This window comes from Heterodontus francisci, chromosome 26 (genome assembly GCF_036365525.1).
Source record: "Heterodontus francisci isolate sHetFra1 chromosome 26, sHetFra1.hap1, whole genome shotgun sequence".
NCBI lineage: Eukaryota > Metazoa > Chordata > Chondrichthyes > Heterodontiformes > Heterodontidae > Heterodontus > Heterodontus francisci.
The window spans coordinates 16,294,918-16,312,780 of NC_090396.1; the positions used below are offsets into that span (position 1 = coordinate 16,294,918).

General features: G+C 43.0%; 1 protein-coding gene across 1 annotated transcript in view; it reads right to left on the reverse strand.

Annotated features, from left to right (window-relative positions):
- Positions 1-17,863, reverse strand: part of myo15b (myosin XVB) — a 183,697-nt gene that overhangs the window by 100,424 nt on the left and 65,410 nt on the right. The window contains exons 12-17 of the mRNA XM_068058629.1: positions 16,359-16,613; positions 12,958-13,115; positions 7,522-7,818; positions 6,145-6,238; positions 2,751-2,807; positions 313-526 (exon numbers count right to left, since the gene is read on the reverse strand). Of these exons, the coding sequence (XP_067914730.1) occupies positions 313-526; positions 2,751-2,807; positions 6,145-6,238; positions 7,522-7,818; positions 12,958-13,115; positions 16,359-16,613 (1,075 nt within the window). The remainder of the gene's footprint in view (positions 1-312; positions 527-2,750; positions 2,808-6,144; positions 6,239-7,521; positions 7,819-12,957; positions 13,116-16,358; positions 16,614-17,863) is intronic.

The window sequence follows — 17,863 nt, forward strand, 5'->3', positions numbered from 1 at the left end:
TCCCAACTGTAAGCCCCCAAACCCATGCACCTCCCTCTCCCAATCACATCCCCTCCCCCTCCCAATTGTAAACCCCCAAACCCATGCCCCTCTCTCTCCCAATCACACCCCCTCCCCCTCCCAATTGTAAGCCCCCAAACCCATGCCCCTCCCTCTCCCAATCGCACCTCCCTCTCTCTTCCAATGCACCTGAGGCAATAGGCTGAATTCGAACAGCCATCCTCACATGTCCATTAAACTCAAATTATTTGTTCCTTAGGTTCAATATTTTGTTGTGTTCACTGCCTGACAGTGCACACTTTCTGCTCCCACCTGACAGGTTGGTAGATGGCAGGAGGCGATGTCGGCCGGCTTTGGTATAACTTGATTATTTCTCGGATGTTTTGACTCGGTTCTGGTTGTGTGATGCCCTGGCTGGACTTCTTCACCTCTGCTATTTTAGTCTCTTTTTCTGCACTCTGTTTGTTCTCCTTTTCCTCCTCTTTGTGCTCTGTGTCTTTGGTAGAGTTTGTAGGAGATGGGGTCTCTGCAGGAATAAGTAGAGGACATTGTTTAAGTTGAAGCTTATATTCTCCAGAGGCAAACAGTGGTGTTCTATCACAGCGTTTTGCTGGGTGAATGAACTGGTTAGAGGTTTACTGTAACAAAACAGTTGGCACATCAGTAATTTTATTTAAGGGCACTTCAATCCAAACTGATTTCAAACAGCAGTTGAGCACATGCTCACGGAATGGCCAGCTGTTAGAGAAAACAGCTGGAAACCGCCTTCAGTGTTAGACTGAGATAAGCAGAACACAGAGGTCCTGGGCTTTTTGTCCCTGAGATGACTGAAGGCATATCCTAAATTCTAAGCAGGCGCAGTCTGCTCAATTTCCCAAGCTGCACCAGGAGCATTTAGTTAGGCCAGCTGTTAAAAATATCTTTAAAAGTATCTAAAAATAGCTGTTTGATTGTTTATCAGAATTATTTGAAGAAAATCTAGAGGACAAATTTCAAACGCTTAACTAGGTAAAGAGTACACTGAGTGTTTTTTTTAACATGCCAACATGAAGTATGTGGGACAAACAAGAAGAAAACACTAGACATAAAACTTTTAAAATATTGCAGATAAATGGATAATACCAGATAGATTTATGGGGTAATGGGGCGGAATCAGTTCTGCCCTTTTAAGGGCCTGAAATAGGCAGTGCATTCGGTGTGCGCACCAGACTTCATTCAAAATTAGATCTCAAACCCCATCAGCATACTGTTGGTCATCTGTGGACAACAATTGGGCATCCAGAGGATGAATTGAGCCAGCTACCTCCCTGGCAATGGGGGTGGTCGGAAGAGACAGAGTATGTGGAGTGCTTCTCCTGACTCCACATTCAGATAAGTATATTTTTAAATAAATTACCTTTTTGGTGGCAGTCTCAGATGGTCCCTTTAAAGACCTTTGGTTCAGTAGATGGTGCAAGTTCAGGGCAGTTCAATTTCAGGAAGGAGGCCTGAAACAAGTGTTAGGCCCCCTATTCGCATGCGCAAAGGGCACCTGTTCAGGCGCAGGACATGGACACCTACACTGGCGCCTTTACCAATAAGGTTGGTAACATACTTCTATTGTGGAACGTGCACACACCCGCCATGTTAGGTATTATATGATTTCCTTTAAGAATGATGTCCCTTTAAGATCTTAATATGCTAATGAGCCCAGGATGCAGTCATGTGACTCGGAGCCAGAGTCACTCTGCAGCTGTAACACCCTGAGGAAGGTTCTGTAAATAGTTAGCTCTGCACTGTATATACTTGTTAGCTGTTAATAAATCTGTTAGAGATCTTCAACAAATTGGACTCCACATATCTCATTTATGTTGTATTAGACAACATAAAAGAACTCATTACATTAGGCACCTGTTTTATGTAAACAGATTTCTATGCTGGGCTGCTTTCTAATGACGTGTCCATGAGAAGGAGCTTAAAAGTACGTTGCTACTTATGATTGTGGCAATTGACCAAAAGTTATCAAATAACCCTGATTCAAGGCATCACATGTCACCCTATTGTTTTTACACTTTATACTGCTCTATGCGATACATTATTGCATTGAGGGAGGCTGTCAATGTGACTGTCCTCATGCATTTTCTTTCCTACAAATTTTCTGTCCCACATTCCTCACAGGTGCTGAATCCAGTCAGGGTACCATGTCACTGCCCTCTGGCACCTTTTCCAAGCGCTTGGTCCTCACATACGAGTCTTTCAGCCACAAAATGTACAGGTGAGGGCAGAATCAGAGTTGCCTGTGATGCTCTCCGCTATCAAATTGATTTATGACATTTACTGCGTAAACTTGCATAAAGGGATTTTGGGCAAACTCTTGGAGAACCATTGTTATCCACGGGAGGATAGGAACACACTTATGAATACACAGTCTTGACATAGAGCCTTGCCTGTATTGGATAAAAATATCCTGGAGAATGCACCCCCTAAATTTGCTAATGTGCGCTCCAGAGCATGAACACACATTTGTAAAATCTACCTCCATCCTTCAGCATGAGTCGTTATCCTCGGGAAACGACTGTGGGGAAATTGGAGAAGGGAAAAAAACAGTTTCCATCAGTTTCATACCAGAATGATGATGTTTCTGAAGTCTGACTGCCCCTCTGCACTACCCCTTGAATGAGAGAACTAAAACAGAATCAACTTTTTAACTGAAGTCTAAATCACATTACATTATGCCGTCAAATTCTGTGGGTTTCCCCATACTCAAATACCTTTGTGTTGCTCCACTTCAGAATTACTTGATTCCTCCTTCTCTTTTTCCGGTTTCTCTGGTTTGGGAAGCAAAATTTTAGACGGAGGTCTTAACTGTATATGCTCCTCTTTCCCTGTGAGAAGGAGCAGCATGGAAAGGAAATTATGTGATATCAAGGAACGAATTCTCACACGTGTAAACTTGTTTGCAAACAGCACTGAAAAATAATTTCATCACACACTGGACTTTGACCCACTTAATTCAATACTTTGGGATACAGTAGATGAGTAATATGAGGACATGTGGTATGTGTAGAATCCTTGGGAGGAATAGCAGACTTTGGACCTATAGTTCCCAAAGATTTCCACCTCTAGAGATTTCTTCACCTCATGGCTGGGTCTGTTGTAGACTAATAGATGGAAATTCAGCAGCTCCAGTCAACAACTCCATTATTGTTGTGTTATGTGACTACCGGGCTCTGACAAGAGAACACGATGGAGCTTCCTCATTTTTCATCTAGCAATTCTTCTGAGTTATTCCTCTTTTCTCCAGTTTAGATGAAAAAAATCTAAACATTTCTCTACCAGTAAAGTTGAGCCATTCTATTTTTTCTTTATGGTGCTGTAATCTGGCAGAGTCTGAGGGAGCGTTGGCTGTTTCATTGGTAGTTCTGCATTACCTACATTATTTTTGGACTGAGATCTTACACTTGAACCACATGCCTGGCAGTTACAAGCAGTCTCTCTCTCAATTCCAAGCTATCTTATTTCAAAAACAAACAAGATGTGTTCCAGTCACAAAACTGCTTCCTACAGGACTTAGAATCAGACTCACCTGTAACCAACCACATGGAGCCTGATTAGCCTGGAATTGTTTTTTTTCTGAAACAAGGTTAACAATGATAAGCAGGCCCATCCCTATATGTTCTTGAACCAAAAAGAGGACAGGCCATACTAGATTTAGTGATGGATAATGAGCCAGAATTAGTCAATCATCTAACAGTAAGTGAACACCTAGTTAACAGTCACCATTAATATGATTGAATTCAATATTGAGTTTGAGAGGGAGCAGGTTGACTCACAAACTAAAGTTTTATGTGTAGTTAAGGCTGACTTTGGAAGGATTAGGCAGGAATTGACCACAATAGACTGGGCAGAACTATTAATGGAGAAAACTATGGCTGAACAGTGGGAGGTGTTCAAAGATGCAGTTGGTACAAAACAAGACCTGTACATAACCCTAAAGGGAATGAGCTCTACGTGTGTAATTAAACAACATTGGTCAACAAGAGAAGTAAGAGATAGCATAAAACTAAAAGAAAGAACTAATACAAATAACAGTAGAGATCGTGCAGACAGGGAGAAATAGAAAGAACAGAAAAGGGATACTGGTAAGAGCCGTAAAAAGGGAATATGAGAAACGGGCATGTGAGGACAACACTGAAGGATTACAAACATATTAAAAGAAAGAGGGTGGTTAAGAGTAATGTGGGTGTGGGCCCATTAATGACAGACACAGGTGATGTAATAGGAAGTCAGGAAATGACAGACTTACTAAATAGTTATTTTGTATCAGTCATCACAGGAGAGGCAAAAAATAAAATAACCAGGGACACATGGAAAATTAAAAATAAATCAAGGGGAGGAATTAAGTAGATTTAAAATAATTAAAATAAATGGTGATGGACAAATTAATGTTATTTTAAAGAAACAAATCTCCAGTACTCAATGGTTTCCACCTCAGGGAATTAAAAGAAGCAGGCGAGGAAATTGTTGACATACTAGTCATGATCTTCCAAAACTCTCAAGTCAGGAATTGTCCCCTTGGATTGGAAAATTGCCAGTGTCACTCTATTATTAAGGATGGAAGAGATAAATAAGGAAATTATATGTCGATTGGTCTAATGTCTGTTGTGTGAACATTGCTACAATCTGTTACTGGGGACAGAGTGACTGAACACTTGGACTGATTAAATGATCAGAGAGAGCCAGCAAGCATTTGTAATGGATAAATCATGTCTAACGAGCCTAGCTGAGCTTTTTGAGGAGGGAACTAACATGTTAGTTAAGGGAGTGTCAATGGATGTTATTTAATAAACTTCCAGAAGGCATTCTACAAAGTTCCACACAAGATACTGTTCGGAAAAATGGAAGTGTGTGGAATAGGAGGCAACCTCTTGACATGAATAAGGAATTGTTAGGAGGTAGGAGGTAGAGAGTAGGGATTACAGGTATGTGCTCAAATTAGCAGGATCTGATAAGTGGTGTCTCCCAAGGATCTGTACTGGAGTCACAGCTTTTCACTGTATTTATGAATGACTTTGATTAAGGAATAGGGAGCAGTTTATCCAAGTTTCCTGACAGCATTAAGTTAGACGGCACAGTAAATAGCGTAGATGGGAGCAGAAAGTTGCAAAGGGACATTGATAGATTAACTGAGTCAGTAAAACTGTCATAAATGGAGTTCAACATAGGGAAGTGAGAGGTCATCCAGATTAGACATAAGAAAGGAAGATCAGAGTATTTTTTTTTAATTATGAGAAGCTAGGAACTGTTCAGGAGCAGAGAGAGAGTTAGGGGTCCAAGTACAGAAATATCTCAAATCTAGTTGAAAGGTACAAAAAAAAATTAAAAGGCAAATGGAATGTTGCCCTTCATCTCAAGGGGGCTGGAATACGAAGAGGTAGAAGTTATGCTAAAGTTATATAAAGCTCTAGTTAGACCATATCTGGAGTATAGCATTCAGTTCTTGGCCCCATACTTCAGGAAGGATATATTGGCATTAGAGACAATGCAGCCCAGATTCAGCTGAATGATACCAGGTCGAAAAGGGTTAAGTTATGAGGACAGGTTGCATAGACTAGGCTTGCATCGACTTGAGTGTAGAGGATTAAGGGTTGATCTAACTGAGGTGTTTAAGATGGTTAAAAGATTTTATAGGGTAGATAGAAACTATATCCTTTGGTGTGCAAGTCCAGAACTTCTACCTCTTTGTATTCCAGCCCCCCTTGAGATGAAGGGCAACATTCCATTTGCCTTTTAATTTTTTTTTGTACCTTTCAACTAGATTTGAGATATTTCTGTACTTGGACCCCTAACTCTCTCTCTGCTCCTGAACAGTTCCTAGCTTCTCATAACCTTAAGATTAGACCTAGGCTATTCAGGGGTGATGTCAAAAAGCACTCCTTCCTGGTGGAAATCTGGAACTCTCTCTCCCCCAAAATGCTTTTGAGACTGGGGGTCAATTGAAAATCTTAAAACTGAGATTGGTAGATTTATATTGGGTAAGCTTATAAAGAGTTATGGAACCAAAGCAGGCAAATGGAATTAAGATACAGATCAGCCATGATCTAATTGAATGGTAGAACAGGCTCGAGGGGCTGAATGGCCTCCTCCTGTGTTTTTAATACTCACCCAACTTCTGGAAGAAATCTCGTTTCTGCTGAAAAGATTCAAGTTGCTGCAAGATCAACTCCTTATCCAAATTATCGTCCGCCGTCTGAACATCCTAGAGAGAGAAGTCATCTGACATGATATACCGAAATAACCATTCTTCTGGCAATTTGAAGCCAGAGAGATGATGAAGAAAGTTAAGTCGTGTCTCAAAGCTGAGAAATTTAACTCTTACAAGTCAGGTTTTATGACTTGGGGTTCATCCAGAAAGAAAGAACTTGCGTGCATGTAGGTCCTTCACCTCTTCAGGATGTCCCAAAGCACTTCACAGCCAATGAAGAGCTTTTGAAGTACAGTCACTGCCATAATGTAGGAAGCACAGCAGCTAATTTGGAGACAGTGAGGTCTCACATATAGCAACGTGACAATGACCAAAAAATCTGTTTTACTGGTGTTGGACGAGAGATCAATATTGATCAGCACTCCGAGAAAACTACCCTGCCCTTCTTTGAAATAGTGTCACGGGATCTTTTACAGCCATCTAAAAGGACAGACAGGGCCACAGTTTAACCGAAAGACAGCACCTCTGACAGTGCAGTGCTCCCTCATTACTGCACTGAAATGTCAGCTCTAGATTTTGTGTTCAAGTCTCTGGTGTGGGGATTGACCCATGCACGTCTGAGTTAAAGGTGAGAGTGCTACCACTGACTGTACTATTGTGGCTGACATTCTCTTTTATAAAGCCAAAAGACTTGCAGGTTGATAGGTAAATTGGCCATTATAAATTGTCACTAGTATAGGTAGGTGGTAGGGAATGTAGGGACAGGTGGGGATGTTTGGTAGGAATATGGGATTAGTGTAGGATTAGTATAAATGGGTGGTTGATGTTCGGCACAGACTCGGTGGGCCGAAGGGCCTGTTTCAGTGCTGTATCTCTAATCTAATCTAAATGTGTTCTCTCCTGACACTTCAATCAACAATGGTGAGTGAAGAATCAATTCACTTTCATGAAATCCTGTCTACTGTTCGCTAAAACAATGACTTGCCTCACTGTTACCCTACTACACTCCATTTATACCCATAAACACATTAATAGTATATTGTACCTCACTGATACACTAACACGGCCCATTAACATCTAGACCTACTTGACAGAAAGTAGGACAGTTGGCCCTCCTACTCCCTCAGCTAATGGAGGAAGACAGGCTGAGGTTAGGTCCAGCCCCAGCTGACCCATCTCTTTAAGATTAAGGAAAAACCCAGATTCAGACCCAGTTCTGGTTATTTTAGTTCTTGAGCTAAACAGCAAGTCAAGTTGAGGTCCAAACCTGGCTGTCCTGCTCCCTCAGAAAAAGGAGTAAGCACTGTAGGTAGAATAGGATGATTAAAAATAAATACCGTGTCCCTTGAAGGCACTTCTGGCTCTTTGGGTTCTTTATTAACGATAGGCTCCTTGTTCACTCTGGGCTTTTTTGGTTGTTGGGGTGGAGCAGGCAGAATGGGTTTAGTGTTGGTTTTTGGTGGAGTTGTGGCTTTTGGAATATCAGAGACCTGCTGTCGCTCCTGCTGTCTCTTCTCTTGTCGCTCCTGCTGTCTCTTCTCTTGTCGCTCCTGCTGCGGCTCCTGCTGTCTCTTTTGTCGCTCCTGCTGTTGTTGCTGACTTATTGACATGGCCTGAATAGTCATCTGCTGGGCCTGGGGAAAGAAAATACTTTCTATCAGATTTATGTTACTTATCACTGGGAATTAATAGGTAAATGACTCCACAACAGGAGTGCCTAGCAGAATATTGACCTTTACCTGAGCTTTATCTTACAGAGCTGGAGAATATCCAGTTGTAAACGGGAGTTTTGTGTTCAGGCTGATGTCTGACAGGCACTGAAACCCATCAGTAGACTTCACATGAAATACTTGCACTTACAAAGTAACTTCAACATCCTAAAGTGCTTCAAGGAGGTAAATAATAATAAAAAAATTGGACACTGAGCAGCACTGGGAGAAGAATTAGAGATGTTGATGGAAGGTAAGATCAAAGAGGTGGAGTTTAAGAAGGTGTTTTAAAGGAAAGGAGAGGGGTGGGGGTGGCGGTGGTGGGGGAAGAGTGCTTTTGGAGAGAGTTCCAGACTGTGGAGTCAAGCTCACTGAAGGTTCTGCTGCCAATGAAGGTGTGGAGGGAGGTGCAAAGGAGACCTGATCCACAGGAGTAGGCGGCAAGTGCAGGAACATAGGGCTAAAGGGGGTATCAAGTAAGGGAGAGATGAGGCCATGGAAGGATTTGTAAATAAAGATCTTGTCTTGCAGACTGGGGATCCTGCAAAGGTTGGTGAGGACAAAGGCAATGGGGAAATGGGACTTAGTGCAGGATAGGAGCTAGGCAGCAGAGTCTTACATGAGGTGTAATTTGTGAAGAGTGGGACTAGGGAGGCCACAAAGGGATGAGTTGGTATGATCAGGTCCATAAGTGGTAAAGAATTGTATATGGGTTTCAGCAGTAATGAGCGAGAGGTAGGAGTGGAGGTGCACAGTGTCACAGAGTTGGGAATAGGCAGTCTCAGTGGTGATTAGGATGTTGAGTTTGAAGGTCAACTCAGGATCAAACTGAAGTCATGCACCTGCGTTGACAAGTTATTCGACTACATGAGGAGGACTGCTGAACTCCAGTCTGTCCTCATCTAACAAGGATACCAAGGCCTTGGAGAGAGTGCAGTGGAGAGTTACCAGAATGATAACAAGGATGAAGGACTTCAGTTATTTGCAGAAACTAGAGAATCTGGGATTGTCCTCCTTGGAGCAGAAAATGTTAAAGGGGAGGTTTAATAGAGATGTTCAAAATTATGAAGGGGTTTGATAGACTGATGGTATACAAGATGGTGATGGCATAGTGGTAATGGACCATCTTTTAAATCAGAATCTGAGCTGTTGCCCTCAAGATCATCATTCAGCTTTGAAGCACGCCATTTCTGTTGTTTGGACGTTGTTGGGACCTCACCATTGGAAGATGCTCCTGAAACCAAAACACCATCATCTATGCAGCCTATAGATTTAAGTCCTTGCTTGAGGACATCTCTCAGTGTCTGGTACTGGGGTCTGTCTTTGTAACCCAGGGATATCACATCTTCAAAATATTTTGACAACTCAGCTGGCTTATTTTTGCAAGGAAAGCATTTCTCCATCAAACTTGGAATGTCTCCTCTGTATTTGAGTTTTTCATCTCTGACATAGTTGGCATCCTTTAGCTGGACAGCATCACTGGACTAGTAATCCAGAGCCCAGGCTAATGCTCTGGGGGCATGAGTTCAAATCCCACCATGGCAGATGGTGAAATTTGAATTCAATTAATAAATCTGGAATTAAAAGCTAGGATAATGGTGACCGTGAAACCATTGTCAATTGTTGTCAAAACCCATCTGGTTCACTAATGTCCTTTAGTCAAGGAAATCTGCTGCCCTTACCTGGTCTGGCCTACATGTGACTCCAGACCCACAGAAATGTGGCTGACTCTTAAATGCCCTCTGAAATAGCCTAGCAAGACACTAAGTTCAGGGGCAATTAGGGATGGGCAATAAATGCTGGCCAAGTCAGTGACACCCACAAACGAATAAAAAAAACTAGTAAGGAGAAACTGTTTCCACAGGCAGGCAATAACCAGAGGAAACAAAAACAAGAAAAGCTGGATTCACTCAGCAGGTCTGGCAGCATCTGTGGAAAGAGAAGCAGAGTTAACGTTTCGGGTCAGTGACCCTTCTTTTACCTTGTTCACCTTCATTGCTTTCTATTTCCCTCCTGGTGTTTGATAAGGTATCTACCAAAACTCGTTTTCACAGCCACATCTCCTTCCTCAGTGACTGTCTCCGGCTCCGACTGATTCCACGTGGATTCCAACTGCAGTTTCACCCATCATGTTTTGAAACCACCCAGGATCACAGGTATCTCCGAGAAATACAACGTTCCTCGGACTGCTACTCTCGCCGCATCCTGAGATCTACACTCAGTGCTATGCGCCGCCATATGCACACACTGGACCTCTCTCTCCAGCAGCACCGTCTCACCTTATCTCAAATCTGTTCTACTCCGCAGTTTCATCTCATCTTACGTCTCATCCGACGCATTAACAAAAAACTTTTTTTCTTCCTTTCAGGTGTTAAGGAACGCAAGCTCCAGCAGCTGATGGGGACTAATGCCCCTCCAGATCCTCCTTCCGCTTCACTTCCCTCTGACCCCACCCCTTCTGATCTGACCCCTTGCCGTGTATTCACTATACCCTCTGACCTCCCCCTCTCTGATGCTGAGCGTTCTGTACTCAGCAAAGGACTCAGTTTTATCCCCTTACGCCCCCACCTCAATGAATTTCGCGCTCGGCATGACGTTGAGCTCTTCTTCCGTCGCCTCCGCCTCCGGGCTCACTTCTTTGACCAGGAGTCCTCCCCCCGACCAGCAGACCCATTCACCCACCTCCAGCATTCTCCCTCTACCTGGACCCCTCACCCTGGCCTCTTACCCGCTGAAGGGTCACTGACCCGAAACGTTAACTCTGCTTCTCTTTCCACAGATGCTGCCAGACCTGCTGAGTGAATCCAGCATTTCTTGTTTTTGTTTCAGATTTCCAGCATCCGCAGTATTTTGCTTTTACAATAACCAGAGGACACAGATTTAAGTTAATTGGTAAAACAGCCAGTGAGGAGATGAGAATTCTTTTTACATAGCGAGTTGATGTGATCTGGAATGCACTACCTGAAAGGGTGGTGGAAGCAGATTCAACAGTAACTTTCAAAAGGGAATTGGATAAATACTTGAAGGGTAAAAGTTTGCAGGGGAATGGGACTAATTGGATAACACTTTCAAAGAGCCAGCACAAGTATGATAGGGCAAATGGCCTGCTCCTGTGCTGTATGGTTTTATGATGTTCACACATGCGCACACTCATGTGAACAGAATAGGAATCCTGGATGATTTTTCCCAGAGGCATGGAGGCCAATTGTAGCACACCTATACCTGTCCTGGCTGACATCAACTAATTCAGCCCAGATTAGGGCTAGAGCCTGGATAGCTTAGTTGATAACTCATAAGACTTTTAATCTATCAGTCCAGGGTTTAAGTCCCTTTTCAGGCTTTGCTTTGAGCAGAGGAGCAGAGATTTTCTTCTTAAAGGGGTTTTGATGAAAGGTCATCAATCTGAAACATTGGCCGGGATTTAACCATAGGCAGATGGGAGCCGGCCACCGACTACAAAGTCGGTGGCGAACCCGCTTCCGCCTCGCCTGGGGATCCGACCCGTATTTTGTTGTTCCTAGGGCTTCAATTGTTCCAATCAGCGGGCCGGCAGCTCCTAGACCCAGTAGCGCCACCGGAAGCAGTGGCCACTGCTAGGACTACAGCGCAGCTAGAAGTAAAGATGCCGGGGAGCCTGGAAGGCAGGTAGGTTTTGGCTGCCTCGCCGGGGGTAATCAGTTGAGCCCCGGCGAGGCAAGGGTGGTCGGTTGCGGGGATGGGGGTGTGTGTGGGGTGGTTGGGATGGTGGGGGCGGCCCGCTATTCAGCACAGGGTGCCCAATCATGAGGGTCGCCCCCTCGGGATGTTCGAGAGCCGCCTGCTTTTGTCAGGCGGCTTCTCTCGGGTCTAGGACGCCTTCTTGCCACGTGTAAAATACACATGGAGGTGGGCAAAGGCCCTTAAGTGGCCATTAAGTGGATCTCCTGGAGCCTTCCACTCCATTTTACGCCATCCCCCACTACCATCCCACTCTTTGGGGTGGTGTAAAATTCAGCCCATTAACTCTGTTTCTCTCTTCACAGGTGCTGCCTGACCCACTGAGTATTTTCAGCTTTCTCTGCTTTTATTCAATGTAGAGGGAAGATTTGAATAGTTTGTTGCATTTTGTGTTATAACGTGAACCCACCAATCATGCAGACAAGATCAGTGAATCCAAAAGGAAGGTTCTTTTATTGAAGATACGAACTTTCACAGCGATACTGGGAAGATGCTTTACATTGTTGTTCCTCTGGCTGCTCGCAGCAAGTGCATAGAGGTCACATGGGTCTGTACATCACATCCTGTCTGGTGATGGACAGCTGTTTCAGATACGTCCCTTAAAGCAATACTGAAACAGATTTGATCAAAATTATCACTAGATTGATTCCTGGCATTGAGTAGAATGTGTCTATACTCTCTGGAGTTTAGAAGAATGAAATGTATAACATTCTTAGAGAGCTTGACAGGGTAGAGGCTGTTTCCTCTGGCTGGAGAATCTAGAACGAGGGGTCATAGTCTCAGAATAAGGGGTCAGCTATTTTGGACTGGGATGAGGAGAAATTTATTCAATGAAAGGGTTTTGTGAATCTTTGGAATTTTCTACTCCAGAAAGCTAGTTGAGTATATGTTCAGTAGTTGAGTATATTCAATATTGAGATCGATAGATTTTTGGACACTAAGGGAATCAAGGGATATGGGGATAGGGCAGCAAAGTGGAGTTGAGGTAGTAGATCAGCCATGATCTTATTGAATGGCAAAGCAGGCTCAAGAGACTGTATGGCCTACTGCTGCTACTATTTCTTATGTTATTATGTTCTTAATCTTGGACCTTTCAGATCTGAATGGCTCAGTGCTACATCGAGGATTGCCTATACTCATTGACATGGGGGAAGCAACCAAATAGATTTGCTGTGCATGGATCTATTAGGCTGTATTAGTCTGTATTACAGACTAATATTATTATAGTATTACAGTTCCTTTTTCATACATCTCTTGATTCATAAGGCCATTGATCCTATACATTTCACTCTGTATCACTGGTATCACTGTTAGTAAGTATGGTCTAAGAGTAACATGTACACTCACCAATAGGAGTGCCTGCTGGTTGATGAATGTCTGCTGCTGAGCTGCTAGCTGTGAGGAGTTAGTTCGACTTTCAGGCTGTGAGACATGAGATCTTGGGTATTCGGATCTCTGATGCATAGATGCCATCTGAGGCACACTTGTCTGTGGCACCATCATCGCTGTAGAGAAAGGGCCATGATCAGAGATGAACGATCCATTGGAAATTAGTAAAACATGGAGAGATACCTTGTAGCACAATATTACCAACCACATCCCCTGCAGCCTGTTTCACCTTTCAATAAGATAATGACAGATCTGTACCTTTATGTACCTGCCTTAACTTCCTTGATCCCCTCACCTAACAATTTTTTTTCTCAATCTCAGTCTTGAAAGCTCCAATTGCTTCCCAGCATCCATAGTCTTTTGGGGATATAGTTCCAGATTGCCACTACCTCCTATTGTGCAAAAACAAAGAGCTTCCTGATTTCCCTCCTGAATGGCCGAGCTGTAATTTTAAGATTTTGTCCCTTTGTACAGAGAAAATAGGTTTTCTATTATCTACCCTATCGAATCCTTTTAATATTTTAATTAACTTGATTGGATTACCTCTCAATCATCTATACAGAAGTCAAGTTTATGGAACTGAGGGAGACTCTGTAAAACATAGTTTTAAAATTAGGTAGAAGGTCAAAGCCCCCATTTCATCCATAGCACCAAGGTTGAAAAGAGTAGAAGAGAAGTTGTAGTGAATCAAAAAGCAGTGATTAGGTAGGACCAAGCTTTGCTTTTTAATAACTTGGGGATTGTTGGAGGACCGACAGCGAGTGAGAGACGGCGAGAGAGATGCAAACTGGGAGAGAAAGGAAGAGAAAAGGAACAGTTGAAAGTAGAAATGAGCAAGAGATTAATCCCAGGGAAAGAAAGAAACTGAAAGTAGAAGAGAGAGAGGCAGGCAAATGGTTAAAGATCAAGATGTAGAGAATGCAAGATAGCAGGGCACTGGCAATCCCTTGTCAAGCAGTAAATTCAGAACTGGATAGAAATATTTAGTACCATATATCAGGGCCAGAAGGATAGTGAAAGCAAAGACACTAAAGACTAAGAGTCTGAATCATGGCAGAATGATGGGGTCGCAATGGTGTGCATTAAAATTGGCACAGAGAAATAGGGATAGTACAGCAGGCTGGGTCCAGGGCCCAGTCACACTGGGACAATGAGCTAGGAGAAACATGTCAGAATCTGTAGTAGAGGAAGAGGTCAGCATGTCAGACATCCCAAGAAACCTAACAGTGTACAGGCACAGAGACTTACCAAAATTAACTTAAGCAAAGTAACAGCACTGAAGAAAATATTGGCACTAAAGAGTGACAGATCCCCAGGACCAGATGGTTTCCATTCCCGGACTTCAAAAGATGTAGATGCCCTAACTATAAAGTTCTCTCAATTCAGGGACTGTTCCTTTACTTTGGAAGATTGCGCATGTCATTCTGCTATTTAAGAAACGTGAAAGAGGGAAACCAGGGAATTATGGACCAGTTAGCCTACCATCTGTTGTCGTGAAATAACTAGAATGTATAATTAAGAACAGGGTGACTGAACAGCTTGAAAATTTTCAACTGATCAGAGAGAACCAGCATGGATTTGTAAAGGGTAGGTCATGCTTGAGGAACCTGATTGAATTTTTTGAAGACGTGACTAAAGTAATGGAGAGGGAAATGTTTATGGATGTTATTTATATGGACTTCCAGAAGGCATTTAATAAAGTCCCTCATGAGAGACTGTTAAAGTTGAAGCTCATGGAATTGAAGGCAGATTATTAACCTGATTAGGAAATTGGCTGAGCAGCAGGAGACAGAGAGTAGGGTTAATGGGCAGGTACTCCAGTTGGTAGGATGTGACTAGTGGTTCCCATAAGGATCTGTGTTGGGGCCTCAACTATTCACTATATTTGTTAATGACTTAGATGATGGGATAGAAAGCCACATATCCAAGTTTGCCAATGACACAGAGATAGGAGGCATTGCAAGTAGTGTAGATGGAAGCAGAAAATTAGAGATATTGATAGATTAAGTGAGTAGGCAAAACTGTGGCAAATGGATTTCAATGTAGGCACATGTGAGGTCATCCATTTGGGACCTAAAAAGGATAAAACAGAGTACTTTCTAAATGGTGAAAAGCTAGAGGGCTAAAGAGACCACCATGAGAGGTCTGGACAGAGTTGATAGGGGAAAACTGTTCCCACTGGCCGAAAGATCCAGAACTAGATGCAACATGAGGAAAAATGTTTTTTACACAGTGGTTAGGATCTGGAAAGCACTGCCTGAGAATGTGGTGGAGGCAGATTCAATCGAGGCCTTCAAAAGAGAATTGGATAAATATCTCACCACCACCTTCCCAAGGGCAATTAGGGATGGGCAGTGACGCCCAAATCCCATGAATGAATAAAAAATATCCGAAGAGAAAATATTTGCAGGGCTATGGGGAAAAGGCTGGGGAGTAGGACTAGGTGTGTTGCTCTTGCAGAGAGCCAGCACAGACACGACAGGCCGAATGGCCACCTTCTGTACTGTAAGCATTCTATGATTCTATGACTTGGTGGTCCAGCTACATAAGTTATTAAGATGTTATGAACAGGTACAGAAAATAATCAAAAAGGCTAATGGAATGCTGGCCTTTATATCAAAAGGACTAAAATACAAGCGGGTAGAAGTCATGTTTCAGCAAACAAAGCCCTGGTTAGACCACACTTGGAGTACTGCGAACAGTTCTGGGCACCAACCTTAGGAAGGATATAATGGCCTTGGAGGGAGTGCAGCATAGATTTATTAGAGTGATACCTGGACTACAAGGAGAGATTAATCAAACTAGGGTTGTATTCCCTGGAATTTAGGGGTAATTTGATAAAAGTTTTCAAGATATTTAGGGGAACGGATAGGGTAAATAAAGATAAACTATTTCCACTGGTTGGGTAGTCTCAGACTAGGGGGAAAAGTCTAAAAATTTCAGGAGTGAAATTAGGAAACACTAGGGTGGTAGAAATCTGGAGCCCTTATTTGCATATGAAAAGAGACTAACACTGGTTTCAGGCCTGGGCCCTGGACACCTCTTTTTTGCCCGATACCAATATGGTGGGCAGCGCTCTTCTGGCTCATTACGAGTGCATGTTTCCTGCCCACTCTATAGGAAACATGACACATATTTAGTGCCTGGAAAACAGACACTGAGGCATTGAATTTCTAGACCAGTGACATCTCAATTTCAACTTAGTGGGGATGCAGACAGCAGGAAGAGTGTATTTGCAGCATTTGAAGAACAACTGTGGAATTTACAGAGGAGCACTGACTATAGTAGTAATGATAGGATAGAGGGAGACTGGAAAATATGTGATTGAGAGGAAGAGAGGTACACTGTAACACAGTTACCTGGCATAGATGGTGCCATTGGTTGCATCATAGGAACGCTTTGCATTGCCGGCATTTGTTGCATTGCCGGCATTTGTTGCATTGCCGGCATTTGTTGCATTGCTGGCATTTGTTGCATTACCGGCATTTGTTGCATTGCCGGCATTTGTTGCATTGCCGGCATTTGCTGCATTGCCGGCATTTGTTGCATTGCTGGCATTAAAGGCATAGTCTGATAAGCAGGTACAGTCGGCATCTGTGGCATTGCTGGAACACCTGAACAAGAGAGAAAAAGAATGATTACCTATCCGGAGCAGTCTTCTCCATTTTTGAAATGCATCGTCCCACCTTATTGAAGTGTGTCTTTGCTTGACAGATTCTGGGGAAACCATGTGTTGAACATACACAGGCAAATATGAAGTCAAACGTGCTGTCCAACTAATTAGATATATAAAATCACCAGGACTGGTACTGTTGCCTCAGTTCTTTCTGGCCTGAAGCTAAACCAAACTTAACCAACCTCCTAATGCTCCCTCCCATCCCAAAATAGTACCCCTGGAGAGCGCAGGGACATGTGGCTAGGAACATGGGGTGCAGAGGTTGCACGTTTGTAAATAAGTAATTTATCTTTCTTATTCATTCAGCATCCTCTAACACTGCAAGCATTTCAAAGCAGATTCAATAGTAATATCAAAAGTGAATGGATGAATACTTGAAAAGGAAAAATTTGCAGGGCTATGCGGAAAGAGCAAGAGAGTGGGACTAATTGGATATTTCTTTCAAAAGCGCTGGCACAGGAATGATGGGCTGAATGGCCTGCTGTGTTGTAAGATTCTAGGGGAAAGGACCTGAAACTAGCAGTTTCTCTATATCAGCTGGCTCTGCTACTCTAATGTTTGAGTCCTGGAGGTGATCCATTCTGATCAACCCACAGTGTCTCAGCTGTTCGCTGATGAAATGAAAAGGGTGACTCTCCTACAATAACCCCTTGGGTGATGCTGGAACCACAGTGCAGCAACCTTTAAAGGTTCCTCACATGAACTTGAGACAAATTTGATAGTATCATGTTTAGGGAGCAAGTATTTCATATGATCACGAGGCTGTGAATGAACTATTACATTTTGCATAGTATTTAACATCTTTGGCCAACATCGGTGCAATTGTGCTGATCCAACTATAGGGGAACCTGGGTTGTTTAAATGCAGCTGATGTGTTGTATAGCTCAGTGCTGAAGGGTTTACCCTACAATCACAGCTCAGCTGTTCTGAGTGTAAAATTCCAATTTGCATGCTTAACCCTTGCATGCTTCTGAGTGTGAGAGTACTTGTGCTACGTGTGTTTCCACAGTTCACACTTATCACAGACAGCCACTTACATCAGGCAAATGGTGTTTAACCATTTGCGATTTCCACTGAAGCCAATTAGAAAGGTGGTGATTATGAGATATTAAGGTTCTGGATATTGCAGATAATTTAACATTGCAGTGGCACTGTTGAATATTTGTGGTGATCTATTTACACTATTAT